This window comes from Euleptes europaea, chromosome 14 (genome assembly GCF_029931775.1).
Source record: "Euleptes europaea isolate rEulEur1 chromosome 14, rEulEur1.hap1, whole genome shotgun sequence".
Classification (NCBI taxonomy): Eukaryota; Metazoa; Chordata; class Lepidosauria; order Squamata; family Sphaerodactylidae; genus Euleptes; species Euleptes europaea.
The window spans coordinates 6,647,344-6,674,284 of record NC_079325.1 but is presented as its reverse complement, the minus strand read 5'-3'; the positions used below and the strand labels follow the sequence as shown (position 1 = coordinate 6,674,284).

Genomic DNA, 26,941 nt, shown 5'->3' with positions numbered 1-26,941 from the left:
ATGCCGTAGGGTCCAATTGCCAAAGCAGCCATTTTCTCCAGGTGAACTGATCTCTATCAGCTGGAGATCAGTTGTAAGAGCAGGAGATCTCCAGCTAGGACTTGGAGTACCTGGCAACCCTACCTATTCTTGAAATGGCTGCCTCACAAATTAGAACCCTGAAAGAGTCTTGAATGTGTGTGAAGTGCTGTCAAGTTGCAGGTGAATTATGGCAACCCCTTACGGGGTTTTCAAGGCAAAAGACTTACAGTGGTGGTTTGCCATCGCCTCCCTCTGCATAGTGACCCTGGTATTCCTTGGTGGTCTCTCATCTAAGTATTAACCAGGGCCGACCCTGCTTAGCTTCTGAGATCAGATGAGATCAGGCTATCCTGGGCCATCCAGGTCAGGGCTGAAAGAGTCTTAGGTGGGGCACAAGACACCAAAACTACTGTAGGTGGGTGGAACATCCACTGGCCCCATCCTAGTTGCAGCCCAAGCCAGGTAACCGATGTCTTTTTCCACCCCAGCAGTCTGATGAATCCTCCCTCCTCTTTGCATCCCATCTTCTGTAAAGGTTTTTAACACTGACCTGGCTGCTCTTGGTATGTTTTAAAGCATTTTAATGCTGCTGCCTGTTTTATTTTCTATTGCTGGTCTTTCAACTGTTATTGGTTTTTATATAGTTTACTGTTTTAATCATAGAAAATTGTAAAGTGTCTGGGTAGCCCAATTCAGCTGAGAGGTGAGGGTACAAATATTTTCAAATAGGCATCCATTTCCCCCTATCTGTGTGCAGATCAGAGAGCAGACACATCCTTCTAACAGTCCTTCTCCAAGGCTAGCAAACAGAGGAGGGAAATCACTTATCCCGAGCTTTGCTGAGCAGTTTCCGTATGTGTACAGAATGCAGGAGATTTGTTAAAAAAACAGCCGGACTAATTTCAGTGTATAAAAAGAAAATAAGTTTTCTCAGGTGTTTAAAAACAGGAGAAAAGGAAAGGAGATTGGAAAGGGTTCTTCTAGGGACAAAGTAATTCTTATACAAATCTTGTGTGTGTGTGTGTAAAGTGCCTTCGAGTTGCAGCCGACTTATGGCGACCCCTTATGGGGTTTTCAAGGCAAGAGATGAACAGAGGTGGTTTGCCAGTGCCTGCCTCTGCAGAGGAACCCTGGTATTCCTTGGTGGTCTCCCATCCAAATACTAACCAGGGCTGGCCCTGCTTAGCTTCTGAGATCTGACAAGATCAGGCTAGCCTGGGCCATCCAGTTCAGGGCATACAAATCTTACCCAAAGGCAAAATAAAAAAAGGAAGCTTAACAAATCATCTAACTAGAAATCTTTAAAATACATGGTTAGCCAGCACCCAGAAAAAGCAGGCAAAAGGTGTGAAGACGCGCAGGGAGAGCGAGGCGACTTCTGAATGTCGGAAAATGCATGCATAATCAAAGCAAAGCCCCGAAGTAGTCGGGGGTGGGGGTGACCGTGAGCGAAACAGCCATGCATAAAAGGCCTAACAGAGGTGGGTTGCCATTGCCTTCCTCTGCATGGCGATCCTGGTATTCCTTGGTGGTCTCCCATCCAAGTACTAACCAGGGTCAACCTCGCTTATCTTCTGAGATCTGACAAGATCAGGCTAGCCTGAGCCATCCAGGTCAGGGTGTGCAAAGACCCTAGTGTCATATAAAAGTGTGCATGGGGGACACTTCCCCCTGTAGTTAGGAATCCTGAAAAAAAGCTCGATCTCCAACCACAGGGAGAGGGCTAGATGCACATGCAGCCTTTTCGTGACTCTACGACACATCAAGGTGACCCCCTTCAAGCGCAAGGTTGCATCTCCGTCATCCGCACATTCAGTCTGCACAGTGTGACAAGGACTCTTGATTTCCAAATTCACAGCAGGAAGTATTTTGTACGGATGTATTTCACACCCAGAGAAGGCAAGGAAGTCAGTTTGAAAAGCAACATGAAAGCTGAGAAAGAACCCCCTCCCCATTAATCAAGATTTTAAAGTGCTAGGCCAATAAAGTCTTCAAAAGGTTCATCAACTTTGCCTGCAGGTTCCAAGCGGTGTTGACGGCATGTTAATTGGTGAATGCCAGCAACATATTTTCAAATCACAGCCACTGTTCTAGTCCAGACACGCTTGACATGGCAAGACATCTTGGTGATGGAAATGTCATGGTCTTTATTCTTGCGTGCTTCACAAATGTAAAGAGGGATTCGACTTCAGGGGGACAGGCAGCCTGCTAGGTCATTATTAAACCACATTACACACTTGATAATTCACAGTGGGTAGCCCTGTTAGTCTGTCTGCAGTAGTAGAAAAGGGCAGGAGTCCAGTAGCACCTTAAAGACTAACAAAAATATTTTCTGGTAGGGTATGAGCTTTCGTGAGCCACAGCTCACTTCTTCAGATACAGCTAGAATGTGAATCCATCTGTCTTTAAGTATGCCAGCAATGCCCTTCCACAATCTACATTGGACAAACAGGTCAGTCTCTTAGACAAAGATTAAATGGACATAAGTCTAACATCAGAAACCACAATATCAAAAACAAGTGGGAGAACATTTCAACCTTCCAGGACATTCTGTTGCAGATTTAAGAGTAGCAGTTCTCTTACAAAGGAATTTCAAAGGGAGATTGGAAAGAGAAACTGCTGACTTACAGTTGATATTCAAACTAAAGACAATGCATTTACCTGGGCTGAATAAAGACCTTGCATTCATGGCTCATTACCAATGCTGATTTCTCCACACCCATCTCTCCCCTGGACATCACAGACTCTTCTGCATACCACGCCTAATTCCATCACGCCTGCTATTCACATTTACATACTGTTAACAATTACATACTAATGCTTGTCTGAATTCACTCTCCTCTACTTAAAGACAGATGGATTCACATTCAAGCTGTATCTGAAGAAGTGAGCTGTGGCTCACGAAAGCTCATACCCTACCAGAAAATATTTTTGTTAGTCTTTAAGGTGCTACTGGACTCTTGCCCTTTTCTACTATTACACACTTGGGCAGTTATTACGAACCGATGTCCTGAGGGCACTGCCACAGCTCGAGAGCCACACAGGGATCTTTCTGGGTCCACCGCCAAGCAGGAGGCTTAATGCTGTGAGTAATTCCAACGGTTCCAATTTGGTTGCTTCTAGCAATAAACATGTACAGGAGGGACCAGAGGAAAAATCTGATTGGGACAAGATGAGGAAGGGAAAAAACGGTGTGTGTGCCACATCGATTTCAGATTATGCATCTCAAAGAATTACATAAGAAAAGCCCTGCTGGATCAGACCAAGGCCTATCAAGTCTGCACACACAGTGGCCAACTGGGTGCGTCTAGGAAGCCCACAAACAAGACCACTGCAGCAGCATTATCCTGCCTGTGTTCCACAGCACCTCTTATAACAGGCATGCTTTTCTGATCCTGGAAAGAATAAGTGTGCATCATGACTAGTATCCATTACTATGGATAGCCCTCTCCTCCATGAACATGTCCACTCCCCTCTTAAAGCCTTCCAAATTGGCAGCCATCACCACATCCTGGGTCAGGGAGTTCCACCATTTAACTGTGTTGTGTGAAGAAATACTTCCTTTTATCTGTTAAACATTTTAGCTTTATGGAATCTGGGCATATCAAAAGCCCTGATTGTATGCATTTGGGCCTGGTCTTTGGTTTTTGTGGATGTTTTATTCTTCTGCATTTGGGTGGGGAAACTAGCAGCTTGGGGGGGGGGCTTTTTAAATTTCTAATTAGCAGATGTAAGAAGATGTGATTCTGGGGGAGTGATCCAGCCATTTTTAAGCAAAGTCCAATTAATGCACAGAAAGAGAGAATGGGACACCCTGGTTTGAACCCTTATCTGTATGCATTGATCGTTTTTTTCTGAAACTGAACATGTTGGACACAATTTAAGGATATCTACTAGGGTTGCCAACCTCTAGATGGCAAACTACAATTAAACAGCATAAGCCAAAAAGGTGTAATGTATGTATAAATCAAAAAGTATCACAACCAAAAAGTACATGTCAATAACACATATTCACAGACAGAGCAATAAACAAATACACATCACATACTATAGAAATATTAGGACTGACAGATAGTATTTTCTTAATCTCTTGCAGGAGAAATGAACAATGAAGGGGGAGGGGCAGTGGCTCAGTGGTAGAGCCTCTGCTTGGCATGCATAAGATCCCAGGTTCAATCCCCGGTATCTCCAGTTAAAGGGACTAGGCAAGTAGGTGATGTGAGAGACCCCTGCCTGAGACCCTGGGGAGCCGTTGCCCATCTGAGTAGACAATACTGACTTTGTTGGACCAAGGGTCTGATTCAGTATAAGGCAGCTTCATGTGTTCATGTGTTCAATACATCACAGAAGAAAGATAAGTGGAAAAATAGTAGCATAAGGGTATTCCAGTTTTGTACCAACCTCTAGATGGCACCTGGTGATCTCCTGCTATTACAACTGGTCTCCACGCAACAGAGATCAGTTCGCCTGAAGAAAATAGAAGGTGGACTCTATGGCATCATAACCTGCTGAGGTCCCTCCCCTCCCCAAACCCCACCCTCCCCAAGCTCCACCTTCAAAAACTCCAGGTATTTCCCAACCCAGAAGTGACAACTAGGGTAGCCAACCTCCCGATGGTGGCTGGAGACCTCCAGCTATGATAACTGTTCTCCAGGCGACAGAGATCAGTTCACCTGGAGAAAATGGCTGCTTTGGAAGGTGGACTCTATGGCATTATACTCCATTGAATTCCCTCCCCTCCCCAAATCCCTCCCTCCTCAGGTTCCAACTCCCAAATCTCCAGGTATTTCCCAGTCCAGAGCTGGCAACCCAAATGTCTACATAGGGCCATGGAGTGCCCAGACATGATGAATTAAAGGCTTCTAGAAGAGAAAGAAAGACTTCAGAAATTGTACATTGCTGGTAGGGTTGCCAGATCTCTCTTTGCCACTGGTGGGAGGTTTTTGGGGTGGAGCCTGAGAAGGGCGGGGTTTGGGGAAGGGAGGGACTCCAATGCCATAGAGTCCAATTGCCAAAGCAGCCATTTTCTCCAGGGGAACTGATTTCTATTGGCTGGAGATCAGTTGTAATAGCAGGAGATCTCCAGCAAGTACCTGGAGGTTGGCAACCCTAACTGCCGGGGTCCCAACCCAGTCCCCAGAGATGCACGTACTGGTCTCGGCGGTCTCGTACTCGCTGTCTCGCAGGAGCTCGAAAATGTCCACTTCCACTTTGGCTTTCCCCACCCGCTCCGGAGCTCGGTTGATTCGGTTTTTGGCCAGGGTGATGGACAGCCTTTCGCCTCTGCTGCACTCCATCGGGTCGTCCAAAATGGCAGCTGCAGAAAGGGGGGGAGGGGAAGGAAAGAGAGTTGAAATGTAAACGACTGGAAACTTTGCAGGTCTCAAGCTGAGCAGGCCGGCAGATCTCACTCCTGAAGAAGAAGAGTTGGTTTTTATATGCCGACTTGCTCTACCACTTAAGGGAGACTCAAATTGGCTTACAATCACCTCCCCTTCCCCTCCCCACAACAGACACCCTGTGAGGTGTTGGGGCTGAGAGAGCTCTAAGAGAGCTGTGACTAGCCCAAGGGCACCCAGCTGGCTTTGTGTGTAGGAGTAGGGAAACAAATCCAATTCACCAGATTAGTGTCCGCCACTCATGTGGAGGAGTGGGGAATCAAACCCGGTTCTCCAGATCAGAGTCCACCACTCCAAACCACCACTCTTAACCACTACACCACACTGGCTCTCTTGAACTTGCAGGCGGATGTGGAATGTTTACTTTCAAAGTGTGGCGCAGAAAACCCATCTGCTCACCCCGACGTTGTGCACTGCAACAGACAAGAAAGCAAGGCTGAGTGTTCTTTTGCTTGTAGGAAAAGCGGGGTGGTGGTGGTGGTGGTGGTGGTGGAGAGTTTTAAAAACACACAGCCAAAGTTTAACATTAATCTCAATATTCAGTTACGTGCCAGGAAGGAATCCGCAGCATCGTTTGTCAAGCCTTGTTAATAAAAGATGTTGCTCTTGACTATTCAACTTTAACCAGAGAAAAGAGACAGGAAGGGGTTTCTCGGCGCATGAATTATTCTATTTGGTTATGCACAAAGGGCCCCCATTGCCTCTGACAGCGGTTAGAGCTGGGCGGCCTCTGTGCACCAAATAAGGTTGCCAGTTCCGGGTTGGGGAATACCCAGAGATGGGGGGGGTGTGGAGGCTGAGGAAGACAGCCTTTGGGGAGGGGTGGGACTTCAATGGGGCATAATGCCATAGAGTCCACCTTCCAAAGCGGCAATTTTCTCCAGGGGAACTGATCTCTGTTGCCTGGAGCTCAGTTGTAATAGCGGGAGATCTCAAGCCACTACATGGAGGCTGGCAACCCTACTGCTCAGGCAGCCATGTGCTACACTAGGCTCAGCCAGCCACCTCCTTCTCCTCCCTGTGTTGGGGTTGGCTGGCTGCTTCCTTTCCTGGTCCATGCTGGCAGCTCACACCTACCCCTTCCCTGGCAAGCATCACCCATCACTTAGGGCTGGGGTGGCCCCAGTGTGTGGGAGGGGCTCCCCCAGGCCATCTGCCCATCAGTACTCTTCCCAGTGGTTCTAATGGCCAACCCACCCTTGGTGGGGTGTAGCATAGTGGGTGAAACTGGTGGAATGGTGGTTTGAAAATTCTCCCTATGGGCATCAGTTGTGTGTGTGTTAAGTGCAGTCAAGTTGCTCCTGACTCATGGTGACCCTATTAATCAATGTCCTATCCTTAACAGCCTTGTTCAGGTCTTGCAAACTGAGGGCTGTGGCTTCCTTTATAGAGTCAGTCCATCTCTTGTTGGGTCTTTCTCTTTTCCTGCTGCCTTCCACTTTTCCTAACAAAATTGTCTTTTTCAGTGACTCTGGTCTTCTTATAAGGTTACTAAAGTACGATAGCCTCAGTTTAGTCATTGTAGCTTCTAGGGTCAGCTCAGGCTTGATTTGATCTAGAACCCACTGATTTGTTTTTTTTAGCAGTCCACGGTATCTGTAACACTCACCTCCAACACCACATTTCAAAGGAACTGACTTTCCTCCTATCATCAGCCTTCTTCAATGTCCAGCTTTCACACCCATACATAGTAATAGGGAATACGATGGCATCAGCTACCTCTTGGCTATAACTCCAAGGTTTCTTAAACAGCTTCAGCTTGGGAAAAATGCCGCCTCCAAACAACAAGAGCGGCACATGGAAGAATAAACTAAGTGGGTGCATGCAGGGTGGCATTCCTTCCCTGCAGGCATATGCAGATCTCCCATTAAATTTAACAGCATCTGTGTGGATGAACCGAGAGGCAGCGAGATAAATGAGGCCGATAATGCTCCCTTGGCTTCCCAAACTACTACTCAGGCATGGCCCTCCCCCTTGGAGCTCTGAGCCAACATCGCAGAAGGCTGGCTGAGCCACCCGCGGGCCAGCCGAGCATTTTAAGCAAAAGCAGCCCCAAGAATTCATGGCTATCCGCCAGCTCCTAATGAGAAACACTCAAGCCCCTTCCGACATCAACAAACGTGATCGCCGGACACATTGTGCAATTGGGGAGGAGGGATGAAAGAGAAACGGCGGCACTGTCATGTTTTCTGAGCCAGAGAAACACAGGAAGCTGTCTTATGCTGAATCAGACTATCAGTCCATCAAGGTCAATATTTAGGGTTGCCAACCTCCAGGTACTAGCTGGAGATCTCCCACTATTACAACTGATCTCCAGCTGATAGAGATTCGTTCACCTAGATAAAATTGCTGCTTTGGCTATTGGACTCTGTGGTATTGAAATCGCTCCCCTCCATATCAGGCTGCACCCCAAAAATCTCCAGGTATTTCCCAACCCAGTCCTGGCAACCCTATCAATATTGTCTAGTCAGACTGAATGCGGCTCTCCAGAGACCAGCCCCGGGTTGGGAAATACCAGGAGATTTTGAGGGTGGAGCCAGAGTAGGATGGGGTTTGGGGAGGGAGGGGACTTCAATGGGATATAGTGCCATAGAGTCCAGCTTCCAAAGTGGCCATTTTCTCCAGGGGAACTGATCTCTGTCACCTGGAGAACAGTTGTAAAGCAGGAGCTGTTGTAAACCCAGTTGTAAACCCAGCTGGGTTTCTGTTAGGGCTGCCAACCACCAGGTGGTAGCTGGAGATCACCCGTAATACAACTGATCTCCAGGCGGCAGAGATCAGTTCCCCTGGAGAAAATGGCCACTTTGGAAGGTGGACTTGATGCCATTATACCACGTTGAAGTCCCTCCCCTCCTCAAACCCCACCCTCCTCAGACTCCACCCCCAAAAGCTCCAGGTATTTCCCAATCCACAACTGGCAACCCTAGTTGCTGTCAAACCACCTGGGGAGGAAACTCCAGGGGGACAGTCCCAACATGGTTTGAAGATATTTCAAAGAACTGCAGAAACCATTTTACCAGGTGCAATCATGGGACGCTGGACAATGAAGAAAACTGACAGGAAGAAAAATGATTCATTTGAAATGTGGGGTTGGAGATGAGTTTTACAAATACTACAGACTGCCAAATAAGTGGGTTCCAGGTCAAATCAAGCCTGAATTCTCCCTAGAAGCTAAAATTATTAAACTGAGGCTCTTGCACTGTGGTCACATCATGGGAAGACAAGGCTCATTGGAAAAGACAGTCATGCTAGGAAAAGTTGAAGGCAGCCTGAAAAGAGGAAGACCCAACATGAGATGGACAGTTGCGGTCTTTTTCAAGGAAGTTGTGGTCATCAGTACGCAAGACCTGAGCAAGGCTGTTAAGGGCAGGATGTTTTGGGGGTCATTAATTCATAGGGTTGCCACAGGGTCCACCTGTGAAAATGGCTACTTTGCAGGGCGGACTCGATGCCATTATACCCTGATGAGGTCCCTCCCCTCACTCCACCCTCCTCAGGCTCTGCCCCCAAATTTCCAGGAATTTTCAACTTAGAGATCCCTTACAGATGCAGGCCTAAGACCTTGAGGAAGGGAAAACAGCTGGGGAAGGGGAAGTTTCAGGATAAAGCAAGGGGTAGGGAAAGGGTTAAGCACCCACTGGAAGTTGGAAGCAACTTGACAGCACATAACACGCAATCATGGGAGATAAGAAAGAAACATCTGCCCACAGGCAACCCTAAACTCTGACAATACTGTTGTTTCAGTATCACCTACAGAAGGAGGAGGAGGAGAGTTGGTTTTTATATGCTGACTTTCTCTACCACTTAAGGGAGAATCAAAGCAGCCTACAATCACCTTCCCTTCCCCTTCCCACAACAGACACCCTGTGAGATAGGTGGGGCTGAGAGAGCTCTGAGACAGCTGTGACTAGCCCAAGGTCCTCCAGCTGGCCTCATAGTTAGGAGTGGGGAAACCAACCCGATTCACCAGATTAGAGTCTGCCACTCATGTAGAGGAATGGGGAATCAAACCCAGTTCTCCAGATTAGAGTCCACTGCTCCTAACCACTGCTCTTAACCTCTACACCACGTCGGTTCCTTATATGCAGAAGGTCCCAGGTTCTGTTCCTGGTATATCTGGCATAAGGAGCTCATGGATCAAGAGTTTGGGAAAGGCTTTTCTCTGCTCGAGACCTCAGAGAACTGCCATCAATCAGAGCAGAAAATGCTATGCTTGGCAAATTAATCTCTGACTCAGCATAAGGCAATTTTGCAGGTTCATAAGCAGGCAATAACCAGCTTTGCAGGACTTGGACGGACGGGGAAGGGAAAAGACTGAATGGAAGTTCTGGACTGGATGCAGCAACGTTGCCCATCATTCAGCAGGAGAGTGTTCAGAGTGAGGAGAATACGAGAGCCCGGAGATGCTGAAGATCTCCAGTCCTTCTCTCTCCCTTCCCCTCCTTCCCTTCCTTAAGGCCTCCCAAGAAATTTTCTTGGCCTTGTGACAGTTCATGCCCGGAATGAATGTCGGAGGGAAGAGAACATTGCAGGGGCCTGTTAGATGCTTCATCAATCAGCAGATTAAATTCTGGGCACAGAAAAGCTTGTGCTTTCCACTGGCTAGCGGGTGCCCTATATAACTGTACTATAAATTATTGGGACCAAGTCTATAAATGCAGGAGTGAGGTGGTGGAATGGTTAATGTTGCCATCCTCCAGGTGAGGCCTGGAGATCTCCCGGAATTACAACTGATCTCCAGCTAGGGTTTCCAGGTCCCTCTTTGCCACCAGCAGGAGGTTTTTGAGGTGGAGCCTGAGGAGGGTGGGGTTTGGAGAGGGGAGGGATCTCAATGCCATAGAGTTAGGGTTGCTAACTTCCAGGTACTAGCTGGAGATTTCCTGCTATTATAACTGATCTCCAGCCGATGGAGATCAATTCACCTGGAGAAAATGGCCGCTTTGGCAATCGGACTCTATGGCATTGAAGTCCTTCCCTTTCCAGACCCGTCCTCCTCAGGCTCCACCCCCAAGACCTCCCACCAGTGGTGAAGAGGGACCTGGTAACTCTACATAGAGTCCAATTGCCAAAGCGGCCATTTTCTCCAGGTGAACTGATCTCCAGTTAGGGTAGCCAGGATTGCCAAACCGCTGTTCTTAACCACTATACCACGATGGCTGGTGTAGTGGTTAATTGCATATGAACTTATTTTTAGATATTTGAAAACAGTTTACAGAAACCATGTATAGATTTTCCACCACTGTTGTTATATTTCTGTCTCTGCTTCATGTATATCCATCTCACCTCTTTAAACTTTATTTAGTTGTGGGACTTTAAGCTTTTCTTCCTTGCTCTTTTTTCGGGTGGTGGTGGGGGTTTGAAGGAAAGAAAGAAAAAATACCAAGCACCTTCATTTATTTAAAGATTTTTCTCCCACTTTTCTCCCACAGTGGAAATTAAAGTGGCCTACAGAATAAGGTACACACAAAATATAAATTCAAACACACATACAGTTCATACTCAACAGAAGGTGTTTTTACAGAGAGTTTTTAATGCTTTATTGTCTGTTGTTTTAATGTTTATTTATCTAATTGTTTTTATATAGTTGTTGCCTGTCTTGGGTGCCGAGATGCTCAGGAAAAAGGCAGATACATAAATATGATTTAAAAAATAAACAAAGCATAACGAAACATAGGCAACGCACCACCTGTGTGCCTTAATGCATATTTTTATTTATGTTATTTATGTATATACGTTATTTATCGTTCTCATGCCAAACACAATCCAAGCAAGCAGGCAAGATCTGCTTAGATCGGGTAATACTTCTCTACCTTTCCACCGCCCTCGACAGCTGTCATTTTTCAGAGTGCTAAGCGCAGCAATGAAAATTAAGTGCATTGATTTCATATTTTTATCTTCTCTATAGTCAGGTTGATGCATGGCAGCTCTCCACTTTACAACTGTAGCACCAAGTGGTGTTCTGCATTAAATAAGTACACACGCAAACAAACGAGTGGACCGGCCACAGGCAGAAAGAACATCTGCCTCTCTTTGCTTCCCTTCAAACACGGCACTTTCTAAGCTAGTCGGCGATCCCACATATTCACCTGACAATAAGAGCATAAGATACGCCCTGCTGGATCAGACCAAGGTCCTTCAAATCCAGCAGTCTGTTCCCACAGTGGCCAACCAGGTGCCTCTAGGAAGCCCATGAACAAGACAACCGCAGCAGCATTGTCCTGCCTGTGCTCCAAAGCACCTCATATAATAGGCATGCTCCTCTGATCCTGGAGAGAATAGGTATGCATCATGACAAGTATCCATTTTTACTAGTAGGCATGAATAGCCCTCTCCTCCATGAACATGTCCACTCCCCTCTTCAAGCCTTCCAATTTGGCAGCCATCATCACTTCCTGGAGCAGGGAGTTCCACAATTTAACTATACATTGTGTGAAGAAATACTTCCTTTTATCTGTTTTGAGTCCCTCACCCTCCAGCTTTAGCAGATGACCCCACATTCTAGTATTATGAGAGGGAGAAAAGCTTCTCCCTGTCCACTCTCTCCATACCATAACTTTATAGACTTCTATCATGTCTCCCCTTAATCACCTTCTTTCCAAGCTAAACAGCCCTAATCAATAATCAGCCTTGTTCCAATCTAGAGGAAAATCAAGCGCTCATGCTTACTAAACTGTACCTCACACAACTCTTTTCCACTCAAAATGCACAAAAGCATCATGACCAAATCTGAACACAAATGAATTGTAGCAGAGAGAGTGTTAACAGAACCAAAGTGATTAGCCAGCCCAGAGGAAGCATCTCTCAGACAACCAGTTAAAAGATGGTTTCAGAAGGTAGTCATGTTAGTGTGCAGTGTAAGAGCTAGATTCAAGTTCAGTAGCACAAGAAAGACCCATAAGATTTTCAGGGTATAAGCTTTCCAAAATTAAAGCACCCTCGAAAGCTTATACCCTGAAAATCTTGTTGGACTCCAAGATGCTCCTGGACTGGCATCTAGCTCAATTAAAAGATGGAAAGCGGATGTTGCTTACAGTTCAAAGGGCTGGTGCAGCCACCAAGAAGGCGCTGCTTCAGATCCTCATCTGCCTCACTTCTGACCAGCCGAAAGGCTAGAACACCACCTCCATGGCCAAACTTTGAAAGCAGGGAAGAACATACAACAGAAAAGGCTTCTTCGGGTACACAGAAATCTATGCCATTTAGAGCTTGCAGGTGATGTAGACGTGAGCAAGAATCAACCCTCCAATTCATAACCATTTCTGACTTTCTCAGCTGACAGGCAGGATGGCAGCTGTACAGAATTCATTCTTCTTCTTCTTCTTTAAAGAGTGTTTCAATCTGACCAAATCAGCGACGGAAACACGTGAAATGGCTCCTTCTTGCACAGATGCCTTGGCAAGCTTCCTCAGTCCTGGAGGCAACGCAGCCTTTCCCACTCTGCTCAAACACAAGTACTGCCGTTAAGTGCAAAGCACGAGCAGTTAATCTTTAGCTTGTTATGCCATTGAGAGGAATTGAGTGTGCCACTAAAGCCAGGAACACACTTCTTTGGATTTGGAGAGGTTTCACGAGTGTGTAGGAGGCTCCATTTAATAATGAGAGATGGGGGGGGGGGGGGAAGCAAGCCAGGAAGATTTGATCCCTTCTTCTAAAATAGAATGGAAAGGATCCATATGCATTTAACAGCAGTGTAACAGGAGACGATCAACAGGTGATGCTTTTCCAGTGCTGAGATAAAGCAGTGGGGAGGGGCTGTGGCTCAGTGATAGAGCATCTGCTTGATATGCAGGTTCAATCTCCGGCATCTCCAGTTAAAGGGACTAGGCAAGTAGGTGATGTGAAAGACCTCTGCCTGAGGCCCTGGAGAGATGGAGGGCCCATGGCTCAGTGGTAGAGCATCAGCTTGGCATGCAGAAGCTCCCAGGTTCAATCCCTGGCATCTCCAGTTAAAGGGACGAGGCAGATAGGTGATGTGAAAGAGTTCTGCCTGAGACCCTGGAGAGCCCCTGCCAGTCTGAGTAGACAATACTGACTTTGATGGGCCAAGGGTCCGATTCAGTATCAGGGGGCTTCATGTATGTCTTCATGTGACACTCATCTAAATATATGATATGCAATAGCCACATAACACAGCAGCACAACTCCAGTTCCGTCTGGTGGGTGTCAGCCAGGTCTTCGTAAAAATAACTCCTTCCTTTCCTGCTCCATAATTATGCAGAAACCCAAATCCCCACAGAATTTTGTTGTAATTTTGTGCCATTAATTTCTTTTGCGTATCCACATGATTATTATGAGGGTGGTTAGTTTTTACCAAATATTAATCTACCCGGTGATTCAGAGTGGGTAATGAGATCGAACAGAGCTTTATTTATCATTATAGCTGGCAGTCTAAAGGGGTAATTTAATGTTTTAAAAGGTTGATTTTAAAAACTTTATGTCTGGGGAATACTTTGCCAAAACTGGCATAATAACAGCATAATTAAGGAGCAACTGAAATTTAAATTCGCTTTCATTTATTCTTGTCAGTACAAGGACATGAATCAAATATGCCTTTAATCCTTCCCGATTTAAGAAAGAACCTTTGAACTGGTCTAGCTGCAAATGCCTTCAGGGAATCACATTGTCCTGCTGAGATACATAAAATACTTTCCTTGATTTTCTGAACTTCTCTAATAGGGAACAGCAGCAAGGACCTTTTTCATGCGCTTGGAATTCCTAACACAATGCACACGGACCTATGCAACGACAACCTTTTTATGGATGTTTTATGTGCTAAGCATTTTGGGAACTCTCCTGAAAAGTTAGGCAGCCAAACAGAATTTCAGCCATAAAACATAACTGTTGTGTATGCTGCATCACAATTTATGCCTGGCAAGAGTAATTCACTGTCAGTAGACTCAGTGGCAAACAATCCCTGGTCTATAATATTTGCAAACCCTCACCATTAGACTTGCCCTTATCTCGTCGAGTCTCTGGTCTAAGGGATTTTTCACAATTCTCCTCATCCAAATTTCTCCCTGGATTTTGGAGTTCAGAATTACCTGCATTTGTTTTCTAAAATGGAGCCCACCCATTAGGAATTCCTCATTGTTCTAGGTTACCACTTCCAAATTCTGTACAGAATATAGTCCATGGGCATTTTGCTGCCAATTTAAGTTCTTTTAATTCATTTGATCCTGATGTTCACACAACACACACATTTCTAAAATGTGGCCAAAAAAAGAAAGAATCTTGGGTGGAACTGATAAGAACATAAGAAAAGCCCTGCTGGATCAGACCTTCACGTCCAGCAGTCTGTTCACACAGTGGCCAACCAGGTGCCTCTAGGAAGCCCACAAACAAGACCACTGCAGTAGCACCATCCTGCCTGTCTTCCACAGCACCTACTAGAATAGGCATGCACAAGAATGCTTGTGTGCAATGCCACACACAAAGGAATCCTGATACAATTGTATGTATAAATCACATCAAGGTTCCCTTTTTTTGGAGGCCTTTTAGTAATGCACACATGTCCATGAGTAACAGGAAGAGGGGCACAGAGGCAAATGAGCTGGAAATGGTGCATGCTCCAATTTAAGAATTAAATTTTAGAAATTCTCCCATCTAAGCAGGAATTCATGAGGAGCAGAACCAAAAAAAAAAACCAGAAGAAGAAGAAGAAGAACAAGAGTTGGTTTTTATATGCCGACTTGCTCTACCACTTAAGGGAGACTCAAACTGGCTTACAATCACCTTCCCTTCCCCTCCCCACAACAGACACTTTGTGAGGTGTTGGGGCTGAGAGAGCTCTAAGAGAGCTGTGACTAGCCCAAGGGCACCCAGCTGGCTTTGTGTGGAGGAGTGGGGAATCCAACTCAGTTCACCAGGTTAGAGTCCACCACTCATGTGGAAGAGTGGGGAATCAAACCAGATAAGAGTCCTCCACTCTTAACCACTACACCACTCTGTCATCCTTAACCTTTACACTCAAACCCAGGGTTGACTCAAAGGTTTCTGGCATCCCATGTTACTTCACATACATATACCACAGGAAGCACCCATCTGAGGCAGCGGCTTGCCGCTGTGCTCCTGCCACAGATCCTGGACCTGGGGGTAGCGGAAGGCCCTGCCTACTGGGTTGTCAGGTCCCTCTTCACCACCGGCAGGAGGTTTTTGGGGCGGAGCCTGAGGAGGGCAGGGTTTGGAGAGGGGAGGGACTTCAATGCAATAGAGTCCAATGGCCAAGGTGGCCATTTTCTCCTGGTGAACTGATCTCTATTGGCTGGAGATCAGCTGTAATACCAGGAGATCTCCAGCTAGTACCTGGAGGTTGGCAACACTAAGTGCAGTTGTGTCTCGGGCTGCCCCTTTCTGCATGCCCTGTTGCCACCTCGCCAGGATCCAGAGATAGAGGGAGGCCCTGGCTGCCCTCCACCTGGGTCCCTCAATCAAGTCAATCAATTCCATTTATTACGGTCATTGACCCACAAAGAAAATATTCAAAGGAATTAACATAGATTTAAAAGGTAAAATGTAACAATATATCTGTTTGTAAGCTATTCAAAGGGATTCACATTGATTAAAAGGTCAGACAGACTTCTTTGCGTTTTCCAAAGACCTGGGGCTAGCTTTCCAAAACAATTCTGAAAACTGCTTCCCGTGGCTAAGTGGAGCCGAGGCAGGTTTATTTAAGCGAAGCCCATTTTCTGAAATCATTTACTAAACCCTACAAGTTTGACACTGGAAAGGGGAGACCTCAGCAACCAGTTCTTAGGATGCAATGAAGTAGTGCCATCTTTATGTAGTCTCCCGGTATAACCAGTATATTTATAACAGGAACATGCTGACAGGACCAATATGGCTGATGGTTTTTATTGCACATCAATACACAATTCATGCTCCAGCCGCAGTCTGAAGATAAACAGCAAATGGCTATCACTGCCACGGTTTCTGAACTGGCCGGCCATCCTTGCTTAGCTTACTTTTCTAGGGTAAGCTTATAAATGTACCTGCTGACTCTCTGTGGATGCCTCTGATATATCATTGTTATGTACTTCACGGAGGGCTTGTCCTTGACAAGATGGAGGCTTCTGCTAGCGCCATGTATCTCCACTGGCTTCGCTTCCAAGGCCAAGTCAAGGTGATATTGATGCGCTACGATGCCCTATACTGCCTGGGCTCAGCACACGCCTCATATTCCAACATACCTTTAAGAACGACTGGAAATTCTCTTTCAACGACACCCTCTGTACACATCATAAGAACATAAGAACATAACGAAAGCCCTGCTGGATCAGACCAAGGCCTATCAAGTCCAGCAGTCTGCTCACACAGTGGCCAACCAGGTGCCTCTAGGAAGCCCACAAGCAAGACGACTGCAGCAGCTTTGTCCTGCCTGTGTTCCACAGCACCTAATGGAATAGGCATGATTCTCTGATATTGTAGAGAACATAGGATAAGCCATGCTGGATCAGAGCAAGGCCCATGAAGTCCAGCAGTCCGTTCACACAGTGGCCAACCAGGTGCCTCTAGGAAGTCCACAAACAAGATGACTGCAGCAGCACCATCCTGCCTGTCTTCCACAACACCTAATATAATAGGCATGCTCCTCTGATACTGGAGAGAATAGGTCTGCATCATGACTAGTATCCATTTTGACTAGTAGCCATTGATAGCCTCATCCTCCATAAGAACATAAGAAAAGCCCTAGTGGATCAGACCGAGGCCCATCAAGTCCAGCAGTCAGTTCACACAGTGGCCAACCAGGTGCCTTGAGGAAGCCCACAAACAAGACAACAGCAGCAGCATCTTGCCTGTGTTGCACAGCATCTAATACATCCAGAAGTGATGTCAGCACGTCGACACTGGCCTCCTTCCAGCCTCCCTTTGCAGTTAGTATGTCCCCCTGCCGGCCTGCTGAATGGTGTGAGGGGTTTGAGGGCTTGGAGGGGACTCAGAGCGGGGAATCCCCACCATTGGAGGGGGAATGGCAACCCTAGTGTGTAGGCAAGGCTGTTTCCATGGTGAACAAGCTGGCTCCGATGCTTGGGATGCCTCCTGCATATCAAAAGGGGTTCCTAGAGGGGTCCCAAACACCTCACTCTGTGGTGATCGCCCCATTCCCTCCTCCTCTGAGTCTTCAGAGAGCCAGAGGGATGTAGTGGTTACGAGGGTTGCTTTGGAGTGGTGGACTCTGATCTGGAGAACTGGGTTTGATTCCCCGCTCCTCCACATGAGCGGTGGAGGCTAATCTGGTGAACCGGGCTGGTTTCCCCACTCCTACACTTGAAGCCAGCTGGGTGACCTTGGGCCAGTCATGCTCTCTCAGCCCTGCCTACCTCACAGGTTGTCTGTTTTGGGGAGGGGAAGGCAAGGTGATTGTAAGCCGGTTTGATTCTTCCTTAAGTGGTAGAGAAAGTCGGCATATAAAAACCAACTCTTCCTCTTCCTCCTCGGAGGAGTTTGCATGCTGGTCCACAACCCACAGATCCGCATTGCCAAAGCCATCTTCCTTTCCTCTTAGTCAAGAATTGCCCGCTATTGGAACAATCCAGCAGCAACCTCCTTTGATTCTGTTACCACCTCAATTGACCCGACCGCTTCCAATCCAATCAGTATTTAAACCTTTAAAAAGAATAAGAAGAAAAGAGAGGCATTTGGATGGTTGTTTTTTTTTTTAAAGCCAATTCCCCCTTTCCTTTGTCCCTTTGGCTGGGTTAAAGATGTTTGCAAGATTTGCTTGTTTTTGTGAATTTTCCCTCAGTGGGAAACAGCCTCAGCCCTTCAGGCTGTCAATTCAGTAAACTGTGAGGAATTTGCAAAGTCTCTCATTACAGGGCTGTCAAGTGGAGCTCCAGTGGAGAAACAGGAAGGCTTCTGTTTCCGTGATGGACTCTGCAGTCAGTTGCTCTTAAAATATCCACTATTATTCCTGAAAGGATGGGATAAGATGCGGGGAAGGAATCACACTATAGAAATTACCCAAATTTTCACCTCATTCCTCTACAAAGAGACCCCATCATGTTTGGCTGATCATGGCTCCAGCTCTTTCTCTTGCTGCTTTTGGACAGGACCCGAGATCTGCATTTAAATGGACTTTTCCCCCCCTTTATAGAAATTGGGCAGAGAACGAATTCAGGTGGGGCGGCAACAGGAGACAGAATGGCAAAACGGCCCGCGGCTTTGCAATTCCACCGATGAATAATAGGGTCCATTTTTCCTTCTCTTAATCATTGTTTTGTATGCACCAAGGCTGCAAAAAAATAATCACCAGCTTGTTCAAATTGCCTGGGAGGAAAGACAAAGGGGGGTAGGCTCCCCCTCCACACCCAGGGACACATTGAAGGAGGCTCACTCTATGGGCTACAGACGAGGTTTGTTAATGTTGAAATGTCATTTGCTCACCAAAGCCTTATCTTTCTGCACAGGTAAAAACGGCCCATCTAGTCTGCCCAAGGAAGTGCGTTGCCAGGACGCTAGCTGCTACTCCCTCCTCGCGGCTTTTTGTGATCTCAGGTATAACAGCTCTTTTCTTGCATGGACAACAGCAGGTGCCGCTATCTTTCTCCCAGGCGCTCAAAGCACCTGCCACAGCGGTGTGACATTCATGGGCCACCGGGTCTCGGAGCGGATGGTTCGATTTAGCACAAAAGGTGATGTCCTCGGGAGGCAGTCAAGAGGAGAGCAGGGATCAGGTTTACCGACTTACTTCTCTTCTGTCTGACTGAACAACAAAGCAACAAGAAAGAGCCCCAGTGTCACAAAGGGAAAGGATGGGGTGGTTGGCGTCCTGATGCTGGGTGGCCGAGAAATGCTGCCACTTTCCCCTTCATTCCACAAACTCATCCTTCAACCAAGATCAGACTGCCAGCCTTAACGTCAGAAGAAGTGTCTTGCTGGATCAGACCAGTGGTCCATCTAGTCCAGCATCCTGTCTCACAGGAGGACCAACCAATTCCTCTGGAGGTCCAAAAACAGGTTATAGAAGTCAAGACCTTCATAAGAAGATACCTGCTGGACCAGACTAGTGGTCCATCTAGTCCAGCATACCATCTCACACAGTATCCAACCAGTTCCTCTGCAGGCCCAACGAGAGAGGCCCGAGCTTTCCCTGATGTTTCCTCCTGGCACTGGGATTCAGAGATTGAATGCCTCTGAACTTGTCACAAAGTGACAGTTGATGCCATTGTTAATGTGCCCCTGTGGCCAAGAAGCTGATGGGCACAGCAAGGTCAATGTTCCCTTCATTCCAGAAGGGCGGTGAGGTGTGGCAGCCACCAAAATGGTTCCCTGCCTTGCCACTCGCGACAGCCTCTGAAAAGAAACTGGAACAGACCAAACACTGGTGATATGCACACACAAGCTGGTCTCCATGTGGAAAACAATAAGTGACACAGCAAAACTTGGATGCTTCACAGATCTCTTAAAGCTCTCTCACCCCCACCTACCTCACAGGGTGTCTGCTGTGCGGAAGGGAAGGGGAGTGTAAGCCCACCTTTCACCTCTTTGGTAGATCTGAAAAAAAGCCAGACCAGACCAAAGCCTCAAACAGTTCCCTGCCACCACTACCAAAGTTTCCTCACCCAAGCCTTGTTCTCGTCATGACCTCCTTTTTTACACTGGAGTAGGAAAGGAGATGGGCTACATAAGAACATAAGAAAGGCCCTGCGGGATTAGACCCAGGCCCATCAAGTCCAGCAGTCCTTTCACACAGTGGCCAACCAGGTGCCTCTAGGAAGCCACAAACAAGACGACTGCAGCAGCACCATCCTGCCTGTGTTTCCCCGCTCCTACACACGAAGCCAGCTGGCTGACCTTGGGCAAGTTACAGCTCTCTTAGAGCTCTCTCAGCCCCACCTACCTCACAGGGTGTCTGTTGTGGGGAGGGGAGGGAAGGTGATTGTAAGCCGGTTTGAGTCTCCCTTAAGTGGTAGAGAAAGTCGGCGTATAAAAACCAACCCTTCTTCTCTTTCTTCTAGCTTTGTACGTGTTATCTTTTATTAGTTGCCCTGAGTCCTCTTCATAGGGGGAAAAGGCAGGACAGGAATGTTTTAATAAATGACTAGATGTCAGATCTACCCCTTCATCCCACCACATTCTACATAATAGCAAGAGATCCCAGTTTAAAGCATACAGATCTGGCACGCTTAAGTTTGGCTCAGAGAGAGAAACCTTTGCGGATGAAGTAACTTGGCACTCGTATCAGATGAACAAGAATTTTAATTAAACCAATAGAGTATTCTAGCACTGGAGGGGAGGAAGTAATAAAACGCTCAGCCAACCAAACCCAGGAAGCGCAACAGGATATGTAGAAAGTAAAGGCACTGGAAATCCGGGTGAAAAGACCCTTGTCAGGATTTGTAGCAGTGATGATGATCGAGTGGAGAGAAGCAAAGCGTTCTGGGCATTGCTTTCCGAGATTTGATGGATAGCAAAGTTTTCTGAAACGGCTACTAGCGGAAAGCAAAACGGAGGAAACCAGCAAGCATTCTCAGAGCAAACTGTGGCCCAGCGTGCCTCATGCTCAGCAGAGCAATCTGTCCAGATGAGACATACTTAGCAGAGGCATGGATGTGGCGTACCAGGAGGTAAGAACTCCAAAGGCAAGAAAAAGAAAGAGGAAGGCCAGCCATCTGGGGAAGAACATCTGCGGAATAGAGAGAACAGCTGGAGAACTCAACTCGATGGCAAGACATAAGAACATAAGAGGAGCCCTGCTGGATCAGACCAAGGTCCATCAAGTCCAGCAGTTTGGGGAGGGGAGGGACTTCAATGCCATAGAGTCCAATTGCCAAAGCAGCCATTTTTCCCCAGGGGAACTGATCCCTATCAGCTGGAGATCAGTTGTAATAGCAGGAGATCTCCATCCCCCACCTGGAGGTTGGCAACCCTATCCATTTCCTAAAAGTATGTGGTGGGTGCCAGAAAATGTGTCAGTGTGCACACGGCACCCATGGGTACCAAGCTGGGGACCCATGCTCTAGGAACCAGGAGGACAGAGCTCTGTGCAAACCAGGGTAAACACAAACAAACCAAAAAAAAATCCTAATTTTGATGGGGTTTTTATTTGCAAGCAAAGGATCCCACTGTTTCCAAATATCAGTTTTTGAATGGATGGGCTCCTTTTATCATTGGATGCCCTCGCTGCAGCCAGAGCCTGCCTTCTCTCTGCGCTTTTAATCACATTCTCTTTTATTCACCTCCTTTCAAAAGTAAACAATCCCCGGTCTTGCTTCTTACCGAGGATTTCACCCCTATCTTAATCATTTAATTAAATCACATAATTACACTCCTGCTTTCCTATATGCCCTTGAATGTTGCCGCATCATGTAAGCCCCTTTCTTCCTGCCTGTAAGGGAGAACTTTCTTGTGCCGTCTCATAAACGGAGATTTTGAAGGAGGGGCTGGAATTTACAGTGAGCCCTCGACAGTCTGGATTAACAAGCATGCTAACTAAATTACCATGTAGAGTCACAGTGGAGACTGCTGGTCCGGCATAATTAACCAGGAGTCTCCTGGTGTGAGAAACAGTGCTATGAGGTAGTGATGGAAGGGGAGGGAAGACTAGGGTTGCCAACCTCCAGGTGGCACCTGGAGATTTCCCACTGTCACAACTGATCTCCAGTCCAGACAATGTAGAGCAATTCCCCTGGAGAACATGGCTTGCTTCGGAGGGTGGACTGTATGACATTGTGCAACTCCCTGCCCCAGGATGTGGGGATGGCTGCCAACTTGGAAGGCTTTAAGAGGGGAGTGGATATGTTCATGGAGGAGAGGGCTATCCATGGCTCATGATGCAGATCTATTCTCTCCAGAATCAGAGGAGCATGCTCATTACATTAGGTGCTGTAGAACAGAGGCAGGATAATGCCGCTGCAGTCGTGTAGAACTGTATGATTCTATGATTCTACCTGGAGGTTGGCAACCCTATCCAGAAGAGTGCCAAGAGCCGAAGGCCACTGAATGTTGCTTCTTGCTGCATTAACTTCATTTGACAATACTGCCAATAACAATAACACTAAAATATCAACACAGAATCCAAAATCAACAGCACTTGCATAATTCTACGAATAGTTCAGTCACCCCAAATTGCACACATTGATTCGTAATGTGTCCATCCAAATATTTTGTGGTAGGTCCCTTCTCGCAGAAGAAATGAATTAACTGCTTAGCAACTCGTGGAATCGGCATCTCCTGGGCCTTATTATTAACAATCTTTAGTGCCTGGGGAGCCTTTGTGTCTAACGGAGGCAATTATATCACTAGTCATGCTAAGGATATCTTACATCAATAGTCTTGTTTTTCCCAAATTCTTGGTAGAACGCCTGAACAGAACAACATTATTCTAGAGTGGTGTATTGGTTAGAGTGTTGGACTAGGATCTGGGAATCTCCACTCTGCCATGGAAGCTGGATGGGCCAGTCACAGTCTCTCAGCCCCACCTATTTCACAGGGTTATTGTGATGATAAAACAGAGGAGAGGAGAATGATGTTAAGCTGCTTTGGGTCTCCTTTAGGGAGAAAGGCTGGATAGAAATACACTTCAACATATGAGATCAAGAGCGACCAAAGTCTGATTTTAAAAAAGCCAGGGCTTTTTCAGCCTTGGCCCCACCCTGATAGAACTCTCTGTCAAGTGAGACCAGGGCCCTGCGAGACCTAGCATAGCTCCACAGGGCCTGCAAGATGGAGATGTTCCACCAGGCTTCTTTTCCCTTCCCCCTCTCTCCCCTACTTGTTTCCCCCTACACCTTATGCCCATCCTTTAACACCTTGTGTCTCCCCATGACGGGTCCGCATAATTTCTCAGAACCTGGAAATGACAAAATCATCTCAGAGCCATGATCAGGGTGTCATTATTGTTTATTGATCTAATTTTTTAATTATGTATATTTATGATTTTAATTGTGATTCTGTGTTGTCCAGTGCCCTGAGCCCGGCTTAAGTTGGGAAAGGCAGGATAAAAATATGATAGACAGACAGACGGACAGACAGACAGACGGAAGATTGATGATACAAGATAGATAGATAGATAGATAGATAGATAGATAGATAGATAGATAGACAGACAGACAGACAGACAGACAGACAGACAGACAGACAGAAGGAAGGAAGATTGATAGCTAGCTAGATGATTGGATGGATGGATGGATGGATGGATGGATGGACAGACAGACAGACAGACAGACAGACAGACAGACAATGATGGATGGACAGATGATGGATGGACAGATGATAGATTGATAGCTAGCTAACTAGCTAGATGAGAGATTGATAGAGGGTAGATAGATAGATAGATAGATAGATAGATAGATAGATAGATAGATAACAAAACCCTCAACACTGCAGAATCTTCAAGATGTTTCCCCACAGGTTTCTGTGCATATCAAATGAAACTGCAGAATCGGGGGCTGAATATTGGCACGCCTGACCCAGACTACAGAACCTGCCCAGCGGTTTCTGAACTAAACCAAGCTGCTGGCTTGAAGGATGCTAGAGTATTAGATCCGCTCAACAGCAGCATCTGTGCCGAATCTATTGGCTGGCAGCCTCTCCTCTGCGGGAGAGGCAACGTTTCGAGCGAGGGACAGACCGATAACAGGCACCAGGTACAAGTTCCAAGGTTGCCGCAGCTAATGGATTAATTCCATCAGTAAGCAGCATCGCTGCTTTGGACACGCTTGCAGAATCTTCGCGGGGAAAAATGCTAACAGACCCCATCTAAGCAGCTGGTTTTTACCAACCCAGCACACTCTTGTCAGGGCAGGCTGAATAAATATTCAACGGGTTGTGCTTGGTCCGTGTATTCATCCTGGCAAGTATAAGGGCTGTGAATGCCATCTGCAGGGACTGCGGCGCTAGGAAATTGTGGAAGATGTGTGGACAATGTAATAAGCTATAGCTGATTATGTGATCATTGCATGTTAAGATCTGAATCATAGGCTCGGCTTTGTTTCCTACTGATCGAAGACAGGTATCAGGAGCGGGGCCTTTTCCGTCGTGGCCCCCCAAGTTTGCAATGGCCTCCCTCCAGTCATTCACCTGGCACCAGGCCTTATGAGCTTCGGATGCCAGGTAAACATACCATCTTGTTTCCCTGGGCCTTCTGCTGAAAGGAGTTTATTCTGTTTCTTATGTCTGGCTCCGTTACTGCTCTAATTTGATTGGTAATTAATTTATATATTCTTTTTGGCCACGCTCCGCTATGTTTCTTTTATTCAGCAGTGGCTTTTGTTTTGTTTGTTCGCTTTTGGCGCTTATGTGTTTTGACATGGGCTCTGGGGGGTTGTTTCTAATTTAATTTAAATTGGTTATCGATGGTTGTATTGTTTTAAATGGCTCTGTTGTAGAGATTTAGATGGGGCTTTAATACCTCTCTGGGTTTGTACATTTTATTATTGTGAGTTGCCCTAAGAGCCTTTATTACTTAAAAAAAAAAAAATCCTCGGTGCTCCACTATAGAAACATTGCAGGTAGTATAGAGATCTGCACCAGTGGCTAGCTAGGAGGGTGTCTGCAGGCTCACATCTTTGAACAGATGGCAAACAGATCTTCCACCAAGACTCAAGTTCACATACCAGAATAGCTGAAGACAGCATCCAGCTGCTGTTGAAAGTGAGGGGCTGTGCTAGTGTTGCCAGCTCTGGGTTCGGAAATATGTGGAGATTCGCGGGTGCCTTCCCCTGACGTTGCCTTCTGGCACTGGGATTAAGAGGTTTACTGCCTCTGAATGTGGAGGTTCCATCTACTTATTCATGGTAGTTCATGGAGATCCCGCTTGACCTTTATTTTTTAACACTCTTCCTGTGGAACTCTCTGCCCCAGGATGTGGTGACGGCTGCCAACTTGGAAGGCTTTAAGAGGGGAGTGGACATGTCCATGGAAGAGAGGAGCATTCATGGCTACTAGTAAAAATGGATACTAGTCATGATGCATGCCTGTTATCTCCAGGATCAGATGAGCATGTCTATTATATTAGGTGTGGTGGAACACAGGCAGGACTATGCTGCTGCAGTCGTCTTGTTTGGGGGCTTCCTTGAGGCACTTGGTTCTCCACTGTGTGAACAGACAGCTGGACTTGATGGGCCTTGGTCTGATCCAGCATGGCCTTTCTTATGTTCTTATGTTAAAAGGGTTTAAAAAAGCCAAATCTGTAAAGTACCAAATCAAACTCCTAATGACGCTGAGCATATTAAGAACCGCACAATTCAAAATAGTAGCGAGACCAGAAGGAAGGGATGCAGCAAAACGTGAGTGTGGAAATGGAACTATCCAGGAATTTAGTGCACAGATAACCCCACTGTATTGTAGACTACGCCAGCAGGATTAGCAGGAACCCAGGCCCTCTCCAGGTCAGGTGAGAAAAATAACAGAGCACCCCATCCTCTTGGCCATCCTTGTCTCATGAATCGGAGGTTCAGTGGAAGTTCTCTTGAGTGAATTACACCCCGTGGCTTTTATTGTGATGCTTCTTAGGAGAGGATATTGAATTAGTTACATTAATCCATGGGGGAAAGGGATCAGGTTTGTGGCAATAAGCTTAATTAAACAAGATCCGTAAGGCTGCGCCTTACGTTATAAATAATCCCATGTTTGTGTTGATTAGCAGAATAAAGTCACGGTTCAGATCATTAATTCCCTCCCCACCCTCTAACACCCACACTCCCGGCAGATGCACAGTTTTCCATTCAAGTCTTGCAACATCAAAAGAAAAGAACAATAAAGTACTGGAATGATTACAGGGTATGATGATAGGGACGATTCCTTTGCTGTACTGCACTAGAGTACCCAGACCTGACCTGTTGTGGAGTCATGCTAGGTGAAGATGGAGGCCAGGCGAGGGCATGTCTATGCTTCAAATTTATGTCAGTTCTTTACTAGCTCAAGCCAAGGCTTTCCCCTCTCCACCCACAAATCCTGGCAACTGCAGTTTAATACAGGAATTAAACAGTGTCTGTAACGATGCCACCAAAACTGGAAATTGCCTGTGTGTGTGTGTGTGTGTGAAGTGCCACAGGAATATAAGAAAAGCCATGCAGGGTCAGACTAAGGCCCATCAAGTCCAGCAGTCTGTTCACACCGTGGCCAACCAGGTGTCTCTACCAAGCCCACAAGCAAGATGACGGCAGCAGCATTATCCTGCCTGTGTCCCACAGCACTTAATATAATAGGCAGGCTCCTCTGATACTGGAGAGAATAGGTATGTATCATAAGAAGGTAAGAAAAGTCATGCTGGATCAGACCCAGGCCCATCAAGTCCAGCAGTCTATTCACACAGTGGCCAACCAGGTGCCTCTAGGAAGCCCACAAGGAAGACGACTGCAGCAGCATTGTCCTGCCTGTGATGGTCTTTGACTATAACAATAAATTGTTGTTGTTGTTGTTATATTATCCTGCCTGTGTTCCACTGCACCTAAGATAATAGGCATGCTCCTCTGATACTGTAGAGCAAAGCTTCTTAAACTGTGGGCCGCGACCTCATATGGGGTTGCGTAACTGAATGTGGGGGTCGCGGTAAATTTGGCAACAGTAAAAGGTTTCTT

The 26,941-nt window shown here is 46.6% G+C and overlaps 1 protein-coding gene across 1 annotated transcript in view; it reads right to left on the bottom strand.

Moving 5' to 3' along the window:
* GRIK4 (glutamate ionotropic receptor kainate type subunit 4) overlaps positions 1–26,941 on the bottom strand; it is a 433,443-nt gene that overhangs the window by 163,931 nt on the left and 242,571 nt on the right. Inside the window, 1 exon segment of the mRNA XM_056860247.1 lies at positions 5,174–5,338. Coding sequence (XP_056716225.1) covers positions 5,174–5,338 — 165 coding nt within the window.